Source organism: Saccoglossus kowalevskii, chromosome 17 (assembly GCF_978046115.1).
Source record: "Saccoglossus kowalevskii chromosome 17, keSacKowa6.1, whole genome shotgun sequence".
NCBI classification, from domain to species: Eukaryota; Metazoa; Hemichordata; class Enteropneusta; family Harrimaniidae; genus Saccoglossus; species Saccoglossus kowalevskii.
The window spans coordinates 22,759,132-22,775,376 of NC_140657.1; the positions used below are offsets into that span (position 1 = coordinate 22,759,132).

Below are 16,245 nucleotides of genomic sequence, written 5' to 3' on the forward strand. Positions count from 1 at the left end.
TATTGGCCACGTATCTTTGAATGGCATTTCCAAACATGGCGGCGTACCGTACAATTGTGTTTTTGCTCAGTCTGACAGTTGTGCTGTGTTTCCTTAGGTTTCCCGAGGTTTGTGGGCACGGCCATGATCACGGAAGCGAACATTCCCACGGACACGGTCACAGTCATGATCATGGCCATGATCATATCCACGATCACGGACACAGCCAAGACGACATAGCCGCAGCGAAGTCGCGATACAGTCGTGCTGCTCAAGAACAGCATGGACACAGCCACGGCGGAGCGGAGCCTCATGATCATACTAATCATCACGGGCACGGACACGACAGTGAAGACCACCACGGACACTCACATGGCAGTGAAGACCACCACGGACACTCACACGGCAGTGAAGACCACCACGGGCACTCGCATGGCAGTGCAGACAACCACGGACACTCGCATGGCAGTAATACACACCACGGACACTCGCATGACAGTGATGGACACCGCGGACACTCGCATGGCAAACTACGTGACGAAATACCAATGCCAAGTAAAGCAGGAAACAACAAGAAAGGAGACACGTTTACTATGTGGCTAGAAGCTCTCGGTTCAACTGTTTTAATCAGTGCTGCTCCATTCTTCATTCTGTTCTTCATCCCAATTCAGAGCAATACTGCGGAACACGAATCACTTCTCAAAATTCTCTTGAGCTTTGCATCCGGTGGGTTGCTAGGAGATGCCTTTCTTCATCTCATCCCACATGCTATATCACCTCACTCTCACACCGGGGATTCAGAAACTGATGCAGCACATGGACATTCCCACGATGGTGCAGGGCATGATCATTCCCATGACATGAATGTTGGTCTATGGGTTTTGACAGGAATCATTGCCTTTCTCATGGTTGAGAAGTTTGTACGTTATGTAAAGGGGGGACATGGGCACAGCCATTCTCATGGTCACAGTCATGCAGCACAGCAAGAAGAGCGTAAAGATTCAGATGATGCACAGAAAAAAGACTCAACTTCAGATATGCGTCAGAGAAAAAAAACAGATAGTGATGAAGACAAGAAAGAAGTAGTTGATAAGATAACAGGTAAACATTTTTTTTTTAATTATCTGATGTAATATTGGATGTGTTTTTTTTCTTTTTCCTTTGCAAAAAATACAGCTTTGACAGTGAACAGTGAACCGCTACAAGAAAAGTGCACTATTTTATAATTCTGGAGCAGTTGCAAAGATTTAGTGAAAGTCACTGTGACCTTCTTTCATAATGACTCCAGTGAAATCTTCAATGCTACATATTTTAAGCTTTTCCCACACTCTTGAATTCCACAGAAATTTATCTCTTATGTAACTGTGTTTCACAGTACATACATACAAAAAAAATATCTTCTGTTAGAAGTACATATACACTACATAACCCAATAATGAAAAAAATATGCTTCCAATGAGTTACATTTTTTAGAAAACTTGCATAGTTAAGTGAGTAATAAAATATTAATACACACGTAAATGACATTTTTTGGTGTAATGAGCAATATATATATAAAATAACTTTTATTTAGTTTTCAACTGCACCATATGTTATGTCAATACATGTGTATTTGACCCTATTTAGTAAATTATGATTCTCCTACCTCCATACAACAAATTGCAGTATGGCAACAAGAAAGTTCTGAAATTATAATGCTCTAGCAGTGCATTTTACATTGACACATCATCAGTGCCATTTGTTTTAGTTCTGTATCATTCACATGGGTGAGCAGTTAGACACGTTTGGATTGAATGGGAGAGAATTATAAACAGCCCTTCCTCATGCCACATGCTTTATACTAATCCACAGACACGTATTTTAAAAACCGTAATTTGTCCTGCCAAAATTTTTTTTGTTTTTTTCTGTAATTTGGTAAAAATAATGCATTTTTTTTATTATTGAGAAAGGTGATAGTGTGTGATAAAAAAAGAAAAATGAGTTAAATTCAGATGAGATAAGACATGGTTTCCCCAGTAACATGGGTAATTTAAATAACAATACCCAATCTGTTGCACTATGTTTCATTTAATGTTAATTGATTAGGTTATATTGGGGACGACGTCAAAAGATCGATGTCGGATAAAAAACTTAATTCCTTTAGTTTTTTTCCAAAACCCCCCTACCCCCTACTGAAACTTAATTGATAAATATTGGTCATGGCGTCAGACTACATTCACCATTAAATACAAATTGATAATCGGACAGTAGTATTGCATAGACGTTGGTTGTCGGGTGGGTGTAAAAAGATTTTACAAATGCACCTCATTTGACGCACAGATTTACACTCAAACCAAACCATTTTTCTGTTTTTTTTTCCCTTTTCGGTTATTTCTGTCCGTGATTGGATAGAAAAAAAACGAACTACAAATACTCCAAGATTTTTTTGACTTCATTAAAAAATAAAATCGTTTTTGTAGGATGGAAACTTTTTGAGGTTAAAACCCCCCACCCCCAAACTAAAGGAAATAAGTTTTTATCCAACATCGATCTTTTGACGTCGTCCCTTAGTTGAAATGAACATATAAGTCATTATTCCTATAATAGAGCCCTAATTGCATTGTTTTATAATTAGTCATGATGAGAGGAATATTACCCCATCTATATAAAAGTCGAGTAGATAGGGGTGCTTTTCTCACTTTCCTTCAATTGGAAATGCATATGCTGTCCACATACATGTCAGAAACTGAAACTGCAGAATTATCAAAGTTTATTACTGTAAAAGGGTTACATATTCACTAGGTTTTAATTTTGTATACTTTGCTGACTGGAAAATGCGCTAAATTAAAACCCAGTATATACCCATTAAAACCCATTGAATATGCCTGAAATGCTAAATCAACAAAATTTTAAGCTTTCAGTAGCAGAGCTTTTGGTAATCTAGTAGTAGAAATATCCAGTTATTTAAAGTATTATATCAGCTTATATTTTTTTTCATACACGCTAGATAAAGTGGGTCAAAATTTAAACTTGTGACAGTTCAGTATGAGTACCTACTTTAGAGACTATTCACTGTTTTTCTAACAGCTGGTTGTTACATTTTTACATTTTTCTTTCTGCAATATTTTTAATTTTTTTTTAATTTGCAAGCCATCAAATACACTTATAATATACATATATCTAAAGTTGTCTTGTCTCTGATTCATATAATATAAACAGTTGTACTGAAATGTTAAGCTACGCTCGAAATATATTGTATGATACAGCAGTAGTCCTTGAATTTAAGTATTCATTTTAATTCAATGAAGTTTTCACCTAAAGTTTAGGGAAACATCTTCTCCCTTTTAAAAATGGAATAAATTATGCAGATTTATTTTGTGAATAGTACCAAAAGTTGGCTTTTTGTGCAAAGAGTTGTAATATCGTGTTTTGTTTTTTCACAACACATAAATTGTTCCTGAATTCTAACACATGGAGATGGCATTAATTAACGTTAATCACGTCATTTTAAGTGCATCTCTATCATGTACAGCCATGTTGGTTTTATACATTTTGTATGAGTGGGAAACAGCTGCTGTAATTACATAAACAAAACAATGTATTTTACATGCTTTGTTGTTGCATGGGAGCCATATCAAATGCTTATTTGTAACTGGAATTTATTTTTACTAATAAGGTTGTTCAAATGGGCAACCAGTTTTAAAATTAAATTGCCAATTAAAAAAAGTGTGTCTCAGCTACATATGTAACTGGTCAACCACCAATTTTGATCTCTGAACTTAGATGGAAATGTCTGACCATTATTTTTCTGTGAAAACACTTATTTTGTAACATTTTGGGCATATCCACTAGATTTGATTTTTGGGAAATTATAATTTGAAAATATTGTTTTAAATAATTTTGCTCTATTTGGAATATTTATAAATTTGATAAAATTAATAAATTTGACATGTTTACCATGTACAATGTTAGTTTGTCCCATTAAATGTTATAAATTCAATAGTTGCAATTTTATTTTGGTGGCTTTATATATAACCTGCCAGTCTCTACATGTTTTTTTAAATTCATATTTTAAAACACATAATCAATTACCGGTGGTTGTCATGGTTATTTTTTTTTAAATTGACAGGTGAATAGAATACCAATAAATGTACGTACACCATATACATGTATGTATATCTATATACGCTGGTTGATTCACAAACAAAGTACACTCGGAATGCCTTGTCCTGGCTAAATCGTCAGCCTATGATCATATGCAAGATCAGCCCAACATGCTTGTTTATTTCTGTGCAGCACGTGCATTTCAGTTAAAAATGAACAAACCGAACAAACAATTTATCCTTCTTTGTGTAAACAGCATCCAAACTAATTTTGGAAATATTGATATTTGGTTAAGTCATTTATTTATTGTTTATGTGATGTACATCAAGACATGAAAGTATTTACAATATTTTGGGAAAATGTGATTTTTGTTCAACCAAATATGATTAATGATTTTCCCAACATCAACAGGTTTTCTGAAATTAGTTCAGACAATATTTATAATTTTAAATGGAAATTAAGAAAGAATATTCAATTTTTTATCAAAGTAATAAAATGTCTATTAAGGACCATGAATAAAAACTGCACTCCTGTGTGCCTTCCCATATGTTCATTCTAATAGTAGTCTTTATATTGGTTTCATATGATAGCACTGTGCCATATGTTTCATTATATTCATTTATTTTTAAATTTTCAAGCATTATTTTCTCATTTACAATCAATATTACTGTTTAATTTTACCACTCATTCCAGAGATGATGAATTTTTAATCATATTTAATTGAAGCTTTTGTGGACCGATTTGATCACTTCATTTTAGATATTACAATATTCCATTGCCCATATTGTTGCATCTTAACTATATATTATATATATATTATATATTATTCTGTTGTGTTTGATCAGCATATTATTTTGAATCACTTCACATCAAGCCAAAGTCAACTTTTGTTATCATTCAAAAAATATATTTTTTCCATATTTTTTTTTACAAAAACAGTGATCATGATATGTATCCAATAAAAAAAATAAGTTCATTTGGTCCAAAAATTAATGCAAAAATTGTCTAAAAAATCGTAAATTTGCAATTTTTTGCACCAAAATTTCTGCAGCAAAAATATGGTGCTCAAAGCATGTGTTTGTATGTATGTAGGTTTCTTTGTAGAGCACATTACCTCATTTGCATAATAGTGATATTTCATGCTACAATGTATACACTAGCTGAGTTTTAGATGTGAATTGAGCCAAGTAAAATAGAGGTTAATCACCACTAATTAAACACCTCTAACATGTTCTAATGGTATATCACAACAATAACGAACGAATCACAGCACCACCATAAAATGCTTGTCTGCGACACTATCTCGCATAGAATTGAATCCTCACCCAATATGGCACTGTAAGTCATTTTTGATTTCTGTGTTATCTAAGTCGAGTGCCCCCCCCCCCCTCCGGCGGGCGATACATCACCAAGGATTAGGATTACTGACAACCAACCGGATGGTTTATTTACATAGATGTCGCTATAAATCCTGCCCTCTGGTGACGAAACCCTCGAAATGCAGCGCATGTAGATCGTCAAAATGTATATCCTTTGTTGCAACTCTTTTCGGATCTGGAACCTTTTGTCTTTCTTAATACAGCAAATCTCCTTAAGAGCTTAAGCTTAGATTGTGCACCATCCCCTTGAGGGACGGTGGATTGTGGAAAAGTAGGAAGTACAAGATTTCTTTCCCATCAGCTAGGGGGTGCATTGATAGGATTGTATCACTAGTCCGGAAACGGCTAATGTTCATGACAAAAGTGCTTAAAACAGCTTAGTGTACAGTCTGGACAAAACGTAACATTTATCTAGCTTTGTGCTGGCTTAAACTTCACTCAGCTGTCTTTTAAAACCGCGATTGTGAATTCTTATAAAATGGCAATGGTAGCTGATAGTCATTCAGCTTTGTACTTAAGTTATGCTCTGATTGTACTGTATATAAAGTGAACATACATGTATGCATGATGAAAACAATTTCTCTTTGCAGTTCATCTTTGCAACTAGTCACTTGTATTTCGTAGGCTGGTTTTGGTCACAACCTGTTCACTTTAAATGTTGAAATACCACTTTTTTTAAATCCAATGTCACCTAAGATGACAGACAGAGCTGTTGGTAATACTGTTGAATACTTTATTTTCGCTTGGAATTTATTTTCGCTATTTTCGCTGAAGGAATGATTCCGTGAAAATAAAATCCAGCGAATATACTTTTTTTCCTATATTTCACATTAAACTCATCAAAAATCAGTGAAAATAAATTCCATACAAAACGCCCAAAAAGCCTTTTCAGCGAAAATTAATTCCAGCGAAAATAAAGTATTCCACAGTATAATTGTCCATTGTTGTCTGGCATCTAGTTTCCCATGTCCTGCAGCAACTTTTTAGCTCTGCTGTCGATTTAGTCATCAACTTTACATTTTCAACTTCTTCTTGAAAACAGCAAGTCTGCTTGCTTTGATACACATTGTGTATGTACCTTGGATAGATCTTTAAATCTCTAATATTTGTTTATATATTTTTTGGTAAAAAGCGCTACAGTGTATTTTCAACTTCTTCTTGACAACGGCTAGTCTGACTGCTTCAATATTTTATAAGTAAACATCTTGAGTGGACTTTGTAACAAGACTACAACCCTTAGCTACACCTCATACACATACGGTACATGTATATAATTTGGTTGCTCAGAATTACCTCAAAGTCAAAGTTGAGTTTGTGCCATTTTCAGCTCTTCGACCGCACACAGCCCATAAAAATACATAGTACAGTGGTGCATGTGCTAGTGACGTAGCTCCACCCCAGAGAATAGACTACATACAGCCAGTCACCAGGCTGTACCCAAGTATTTGATTTCTTAATCCTTAACTTATGCATATTGTTATCTATGTTCTGACTTGCATGTTGTATTTTGTTTTCTCACAGAGAATGCTGAAGAAGAAAGCGACATCAAAGTTGCCGGGTATTTGAACCTTGCTGCCGACTTCACTCATAATTTCACCGATGGATTGGCTATCGGTGCTTCTTTCTTGATGGGAAGAACTATAGGCGTAATTACTACCATAACGATTCTTTTGCACGAAGTACCGCATGAGATTGGCGACTTTGCCATATTGGTGCAGTCAGGATGTACAAAGAAAAAGGTGAGTATACATCGCTCTTTAAAAAGCATCCCTACAAATTTCATTATTTTTGATGCATTAAAGCCATATTAATATTTGTTAAATGATCACATAATTAATAGTAAATAAGTGAGACTATGTGCACAGGAGTTTCTTTAGTACACTCAGTATAAGTTCTTTTAACAGTGTTCTCCCCAGGATGTAAACAGCGTGGCGGTCCCGCCACAGTGCTTCGATTTGCCGCCACACCGGTCTGACACCGCCACGGTGATTAGCAAGACCGCCACAGTGCTTCTTTTCATTGGGGGATCTCGTCACGCTGGTCGGCCTGACCGGCACTCGAAATTAGCGACCACCGCGGAAACGCTTCCGACTATTGTCATATTGTTATTATGCTTGCGTACCGACCGACACAAATCCTGCGAGTCGTGGAAAATAATTTGTAAACAATAGACATAGTCGCGTGATGTGGTAGCGGCTTTGAACAATACAAGTCAATTTTGTAAAATTAGCACCTCTTTGTTTGTAAGTAAATACTTTCTGACGATAGACGCAGTCTTTAGTTTGAAAGCTAAAATTCTTTCAAAATCAATTCCACCCGATATAACATGGGCAAATCGGAGTTCACGATCAGTTTACGCTACTCAAGAAAAAAACAACGTGTTTATTGCGTTATTGGGTAAAATACATTTGAACTGTTATCATCGTGAATTATGTAAAAACTCTTCTTTCAATACTTTTTTTTACCTTTTAAAAATTTCTAATCACCTCTTTCGAAAACCATCATGCAGTTTTCATCTGAAATTCATACCAACACATCGTGCTACGACATCGCTTTACTTCCGCAATGTAATTGACTCCCATGTGCGAAGCACAAAATGGGAGTCTTTGCAGTTAGTGTGTCTGTATGTGTGTCTGTATGTGTGTCTGTATGTGTGTCTGTATGCGTGTGTGTGTATGTGTGTGGGTGTGGGTGTGTGTGTGTGTGTGTGTATGTGTGTCCGACTGTTCCACTGCTATCTCAAGAACCATACATCGGTTTTTGATGAAACCTGGTGCATAGATGCTCTGGGCCAATGCGCAGATTTGATTAGGTTTTGGTAAAAATCCATGCTCGTTAATTACCTAATTTGCATGATAATTAGCTAATTTTTAGCTGTTCTATGACTGTTCCACTGATATCTAAAGAACCACTCATTGGATTTTAATGAAACTTGGTACATAGATGCTCTGAACATATGCGCAGATTTGAGTAGTTTTTTGGTAAAAATCCGTGCATATTAATTACCTAATTTGCATGATAATTAGCTATTTTTTAGTGGTTCCATGACTGTTCCACTGATATCTAAACAACCACTCATTGGATTTTGATGAAACTTGGTACATAGATGCTCTGAACTAATGCTAGGTTTTAATTAGTTTTTGGTAATAATCCGTAGATACTAATTACCTAATTTGCATAATGATTAGTCAATTTTCTGTTTTTCCACTGATATCTCAAGTACTAATCATCACATTTCAATGTAACTTGGTACATAGATGTCATATGACACTGCACAGACCTGATAGTTTTTATGGTAATATCAGTACATATAATTACCTAATTTGCATAATTAATTAATTTGGATATAAGTAGTGAGCATTACATTTCAATGAAACTTGGTACTTACATACTCAAGGACTATGCAGAGATTGATTGTTTCGGATAAATATTTGTGCATATTAATCACCTAATTTGCATAATTAGTTAATTTTCAGCTTTTCCACGGGTATCTCAAGTACTAATCATCGCATTTCAATGAAACTTGGTACATAGATCCTTTAGGACTATGCAGAGACCTGATTAGTTTCAGGGTAAATAATTGTGCATATTAATTACCTAATTTGCATAATAAATTTTCAGCTTTTCTACTGATATCTAAAGTACTAATCATCACATTTCAATGAATCTAGAATTATGCAGAGACCCAATTAGATTTTGGTAAATATTTGTGCATATTAATCACCTAATTTGCATAATTAACCAATTTCCAACTTTCACACTGATATCTCAGGTACTAATCATCACATATCAATGAATGTTTATACATGGATGCTGTAGGACAATAGACAGACCTGGATAATTGTGGGTTAAAATCTGTACATATTAATTACCCAATTTGCATAATTAACCAATTTTAAGCTTTCACACTGATATCTAAAGTACTAATTTCCATTTTAATGAAACTTAGTACAAAGATGCTCTAGGACAATGTACAAACCTAATTAGTTTGGGGTAAAACTCTGTTCATATTATTTCCCTAATTAGCATAATAATTCATAATTTGTTGGTTCTAATCACATTTCAATTAAACTTGGTACATAGAGTTTTTGTTACATTGCGCAGACCTCATTAGTTTTACAATCAAATCTGTTCATGTTAATTTTCTGATTTGCATAACTAGTTTTCAGCTAAGTAATTTCAAATTATATTTAATGTGTCTCCAATACTCTCAGCACATGGGAGTTCTTTCTAAGCTTTCTTTGATTTTTATGATCACGATCATTCGGAAAACTTCGGGTTCTACCGGCAATACCATGCGGCATTTTGATTGGTAAATGGCTTTTTTGACCCACCGGGTCAAAGGACACATGCCAGTCAACTAATGCGTCATAACTATCATGGCGGGTCTGTGTTTTTCACTGAAGTGATCGAGTGATCAAAAATAATTTCTCCCGATAAAATTAGTTCAAATTTTATGTTTTTTTCATATAAAAAAAAGAAGTCTTTAATTTTTGCATGGCATCATGACCGAGTAAGAAGAATTATTGGTACATGTATAACCGGTGTATAACATCGCGAAGTAAGTTATGTCACGTCGTAACTTTGATCGTTTGGAAGTGTTATTTGTTCGTTCATTTACTGTAAATGTAAACGTTAGAAGCTGATGGTCGGAATAATAACCAACAATCCGCCAAATAACTACATGGTCGATTTTTTGAAGGAGAATTTTGTAGTAAATAAGATCATGAAAGTGGTGAACATAATCCTGGCTCAAACGTTTCAAATGAGTTTCATTTAACCTTTTACAATTTATTTGTTTCTTTTTAGTCTGCAGCATTTGCATTTCGAGAATGTTTCATTTTTAAATTCAAACTCTTCTAAATTGTGAAACGTAATATTTTGACTCTAAAAAAAAATATTTTCCCTGTGACGGAGCTCATTAATATTACAAAAGTGCCCAAAATAAAAGTGTTTATAACACTGTGTGAAGCAAATAAATATCTGCCACTTTGTTTTTAAAAATATATGTTGTTTATTGTGTGGGTGTAAATGTGCTTTGGTCAATTTCCATTATTATGTAAATGATATGCAAATGATATGCAAATTAGGCCGCCACAGTGGTTTAAATTCCTGGGAAGAACACTGCTTTAATATGCAAGTTAATTGGCAAACAAAGCAAACTGAATGAGAACAGAACTTTCTCCTGATGGGAGAATACAAAGTACATTTAAAGAGAAATGTCTATAATACACTACTATAAAGGATCTAAAAATACATTGTATGAAGCCTAAAAAAAAATGTTAGCATAGAAGGAGTGGGTGGGGAAACAATGCTATGTTCAGGCTGCAAATGAGTCTACTGATGAGAGATAGCTTCTGTACTCTGCTCAAAAACCGACATGGTATATAAACTTGCGCGGGCAGAGTTTATTATTCGCCCTCACCCACAGCCACAATGATGACTAAGATCTCCACAAAAACACGAGAAACAGTGATTCATTGCATTATAGTTTCTATTTTTCAAACGCGAGTGTCACCATGAATGTTCAGGGAAGCCATAAATAAAAATAGTAGTGAATTTGACAGCTAGACCATTTACTTTTGCCGGAAAAATGGGTTTCATAAGCGTTGAATTTTCAAATTTGCCGGCACTGTAAGCTCCATCCACGTCGTTTATATAATGCCTACTTTGTATATGAGGTGAAATAAACACCACTAGTGCGTTGTTTATGTTAGAGAATACAATGGAATGAATTACAGGAAAGAAAACACAGACAAGCTTCTTTGCAACGTGGGGCATGAGGTTTTCAAAACCAGACAGAATATAAAGTGTCTGTCTGAAAACACAGACGGTGGTTGAAATCAACTTGTCAACGATAAACGGCATTCATAAACTTTTATACAGTTCACATAATATTTTGTGAGGAAAAATTTAGATTAATACACAGACAAAATTAAATATAATTAAATATTGGTGATATCTTTCCTTCTTTATTAGTCCCCGAAAATGGGGACTTATAATTCGGTCTCTGTGCGTCCGTGCATCTGTGCGTTCGTCCGGAGTCATATCTCAGAATCCCTTGGACCGATTCCGTTCATTCATTGCATGTACCTAGTACTTTATGTGGGACATATGCACATGCACTGGTTTACCGATTTGATTTAAAATGGCCGACTGGCAGCCATCTTGTTTTTTGAAAATGTCGTATTTTGGTCATGCTTTGTCAGTTTTTATTTAAATTTAGTACATAGATCATACATGTTAGGATACATGTCCATGGCGATTTATTTTCCAATTGGATCAAAGATGGTCGACTGGCAGGCATCTTTTTTTTTATGCAGTATCTTGGACCTGCTCTGTCAGTTTTCATTCAAATTTAGCACATACATGTACTTTATACATGTTAGGATGCATGTCCATGACAATGTGTTTCAAAATCTGGTCAAGGATGGCCGATTGACAGACATCTGACTTTTTGGCCTTACTATTTTTCCACAATTTATGTACCATTTTCATTCGTATTTGGCACATACATTATACATATCAGTGTGTTTCATAATCAGATCAAAGATGGCGTAATAACAGCTGTTTTTATTTTTGGCCATATTACTACTACACGGAACACGTGTTTTGATGTAAATAAACAATCTGTTGTATACGCCACTTGGAACTCAAGTTTCAAGGACACGCTCGCGACAACCCCTCCGCTTTAATATGACAAGCACAAAGAGAACTTTCAAAAATTTAATGGGGACTGTGTCATTTTCAATGACTTGTTTTCATTGAAACCAGCGTTAATAATTTTTTTACTGACTTTTGTCTTGTATAAGCTGTGTTATATAAGTTTGTTCATATTTTTTCCACTTAAATTACAGCTAGTATTTTTATTGATACATGTATCATTACTTGGATTAGGGACATTACTATTCATTGTTTCCGAATTGTACCTTCTAGTACGGCTTACTGTAAATGCATTAATTATTCATAAGGTTTATATAAATTTGCTGTTTTTGTGGGTGAGTGAAAATCTGCTAAATTAACAAGTTGACATGAACATGTAAAACTACAATAAATCTCATTGTTTCCATGGCAATTTTGTGAAGTCAAAACATGCAGCTAAAAGCCTGAAGAGAATGAAAATATTGGTGTTATTATTCAATTTTCGTATTTCAACACTCCTGTCATTATTAGTATTAATGCGTCTGTACATGTGTGTTCACCTATATCTTAGACATGAAACGATGACATTCAAACTTGCACACATACATCATGCTTCTTTGAATACATATGCACGTCTATTTAATTCATGTTCCAATACAAGATGGTTGTTTATGTTCAAACTTTATATATTTCTTACAACACTAGAGAAGTCAGGGACTATGTAATCTAATGTCACGTTCCTGTAATCTAATGTCACGTTCCTGTAATCTAATGTCACGTTCCTGTAATCTAATGTCACGTTCCTGTTCAACCCCCATATATAACATTGCTGTCATTTTACAATTTCTCATTTCTGTTTACCCCCCAACAGGCAATGTTGCTGCAGTTGGTAACAGCAGTTGGCGCCCTCAGTGGCTGTATATGTGGGCTTTTGGCAGAAGGCAGTGGTGATACTGCAACATTATGGATCCTACCATTTACAGCAGGGGGTTTCATTTACATTGCTACCGTCGCAGTCATCCCAGAACTTCTAGCAGATACGAAACCTTGGCAGTCTTTCAAAGAAATCACAGCAATGCTCATTGGTGTGGGTTTGATGGTAGTTATAGCGAAAATGGAGTAGACGACACCGTTCATTGCCATCCAAAAAAAATTATATTTTGTAAGTCAAATATTTATGACTTGTGTGGAGTCTCGCACGTTTTATAGGCTGCTTGTGAATTCAGGAAAAAAGAAATAAATCTGTTTATTTATTTTTCTTGTGTCCCATTTTCAAATAAATTTGCTGTCAAGTGTAGTACTTTTTTAAAGTGAAAAAGCAGCTACTTTTGAACATATCTAAACTTTTCAGATATCAAGATTTAATTTATTGATGCTACTGTAATACCTTTAACTGTATTTGACCAATTTGCTCTGTTAGAAGTGCATGTCTTACTAAAATTAAAGTTTCCTGAAACTCAAGTTTTGATTGGCCGATGATCCGTGAGACTTGAAGTCGATTTTTATAGGTAGTTGGTCAGATGTAGCTTAAGGCATGTACTCCAGCAGCCATAAACAAATATTGCAAGCAACCAGAGCCTTTAACTTCATTTGTTTTCACTTAGATTGCACTCAGCTAACAATATATCATAGGATTTATGTGGTGTCCCGCTCATAATGCCTAGCTACAGTGCTAGTAATATCTCATTACTTATTCAGATTTATGTCAGTGTCTCCCACTATGGGATTTCAAATGCTCTTTGTTCATTGGTCAGTTAAAGAGTAGTATCTGAAAATTCTCAATAATTATGCGATCTTAAAATGATTGACATTGTTCATGTTAACTGCATTTTAAAACAATCAATTAGATAGCTACTGGCTCCGTCATACTTAGGCATTAGTGGAGTGTGGTATAGTGAGTGGAATGCTGAATAGATTCTTGGCTACAAACACTACTGTATTACATTTAAAATAATCTGTTAATGGGAAAAAAGCAAAGGAAGAAAAATCGCTTTTCTTTCATGGGCTGGCAACATGTCTAGTAAATATGTACTTTGAAGTGATATGGATATGTATTTCCTTTTCCTGAGAGAAAAAATCTTTTCTCATTCACACTTTCCCTGTAGTGATTTTCTAATGTTAGCCAGCCTCTTTTCATCTATCATCTATTTTTATGTAATTTTTATCAAAGAATTGAAAATAATGTCTTTTTTTTCTTGGCACAAAACTTATGTTGAAGCTATAATAATAATGTAATTGTTTTGAAATGCTACTCAGATTCATTAGAATCATAAGAAATTAATCAGTTACGTACTTGTGAATACACTTGGAGTATCTAATCACAAATATAAAAAATGGTTTACTATATATTGACCATAGCGTTATGGTTGCCATAGTTCTCTATTATGCTTTACTAATTTTTGTTATCATAATCATCAAAACATATATACCCCCGTTATTTTTTTTATGAATTTTTTTGACCAATATACTTTTCAAATATGTATTTAATCGTATATTTTGTTTTTGTCAACCATAAGTTTATACAATTTTCACAGTGCGCATTGTAATTACAATTCAGTACATTTATCTCTAGTTATCTTTATTATAATCCACCTTCTTACGTCAGTTTCACTGCTTCGCCATCGAAAATTTATATTCCTTAGCGATGTGTAGAAACAAATGAAGGAAGCTGACGTATATCTTTACTATAGCTCATATTTCTGTTTTAGTTCATTTGTTGAGTCAAACAAAATTGTTTTGATAAAGTCTGAAGAATCTTTGTAATTATTGTTTATGAAAAATAAGAAATTGTGATGTTTTTCTTGTGTATTCTTTTCATTCCAAAATTATGTTGATTTGTTAAAACAAATCATAGTTCAATGTCTATTTTACTGAATATAAGGCATATTTGTTGCATGATCTGATTAGAGGGGAGGTGCAATTTGATTCTCATGTTTCATAAAATGAAGTGTATTTGAAATGTATACTAAGTGCACTAAGGTTCAATTCTAAACTATTATTTTCAATAAATCTGACAATTCTTTGGTCAAACTACGAAAAAAACCTACTGAGATGGTGACATGTCATGCAACCTGTATTGTGACACCACACTATGGGTGACCTGCGTTTTTGCACAACTAAGATGGTGACCTGTTTTAAGACATCACTGATGTTGGGGTGTTCTGCATCAAAGGTAACTGACATAGTCACCCATTTTTCGGCATCACAAAAATAAGATGACCTCGCTTGCCAGTATGATGATCTGCATTACAACATCACTGATGTGCTTTATTGCTTCCCTAGCATGAAGGCAGGCTGCAATATTGTACGACTGACACGTGTGTGTGGCCTCTATCATTGACTTGTGAATTAAGTATGACTCGCATTATGACACGACTGACATGTGAATGCATCATCTTTCTTGGCACGGACACTTGCATTATGGGAGCACTACCACAAATGCACAGTGTTTTGTGGTATACAACTGACATTATTTCATATTTGTATGCAAATGAAAGTTGTGCATAAAGTTGATGGGTGTATGTTGTACATTTCATTTGCCGCTACATATAAGTGCATCTACTGTGTAAGTTACATTTATTCTAACTCATTGGTCTGTTATATGTATACTGTAATTTACTAGATTGTATTTTTCTTGTATCCGTTCTTGTATTATTCAAATTCAGTTCATTGCTCCTGATATTCAATTCTTTTGTCTGTATGCTTTTTGACCTTGAAGGTCGTGCATCTTTGTATTTTTAGGTGTGTCATAAGACAATAAAATTCAAAACAATGTGGCAAACAGTAGTTGTAACATTTCTTATCAATATTATGAACAGTCGGTGTGTATTTAAAGTATTTATTCTAGTTGTGCATCCCAGTTGGTGTCACAATGTTTTTCCATAGTATTTCTCATTATAAGACTTAGTAACAAATCACCGATGCCATGGTTACCAAGCAAATGAACATGCTACACCCATTATTTCTCAGTTATTTAGCGGATGTGTGTCAGCATTGTCGTCGTCGTCGTCGTTAATAGTTTTTAATATATGAAGAATAACTCAAGTCAAATCAGTTTAAAACTTGGGTATATCATTTATGAGTATAAAAATTTGCCAAAGTTCAATTTGCTTTTGTCTTGTGTGAAAATAACGAGGTTTTGAGGAAAAGGTCTGTTGCAATT

At 34.5% G+C, this 16,245-nt stretch overlaps 1 protein-coding gene across 1 annotated transcript; it reads left to right on the top strand.

Moving 5' to 3' along the window:
- On the top strand, positions 1-15,864 carry LOC100372977 (zinc transporter Slc39a7-like). The gene is made up of 3 exons (XM_006818722.3): positions 1-1,080; positions 6,963-7,180; positions 12,955-15,864. The coding sequence occupies exons 1-3, from the start codon at positions 21-23 to the stop codon at positions 13,204-13,206; spliced, it is 1,530 nt and encodes a 509-aa protein (XP_006818785.3). The 5' UTR covers positions 1-20; the 3' UTR covers positions 13,207-15,864.
- Positions 15,865-16,245: the final 381 nt, after the last annotated feature.

Excerpts from the sequence above, each read along its gene's own strand:
- LOC100372977 (XM_006818722.3), top strand. The coding sequence starts at position 21 with ATGGCATTTCCAAACATGGCGGCGTACCGTACAATTGTGTTTTTGCTC. Across the intron at positions 1,081-6,962 it reads AGTAGTTGATAAGATAACAG|AGAATGCTGAAGAAGAAAGC; the intron begins GTAAACATTTTT and ends GTTTTCTCACAG. Across the intron at positions 7,181-12,954 it reads CAGGATGTACAAAGAAAAAG|GCAATGTTGCTGCAGTTGGT; the intron begins GTGAGTATACAT and ends ACCCCCCAACAG.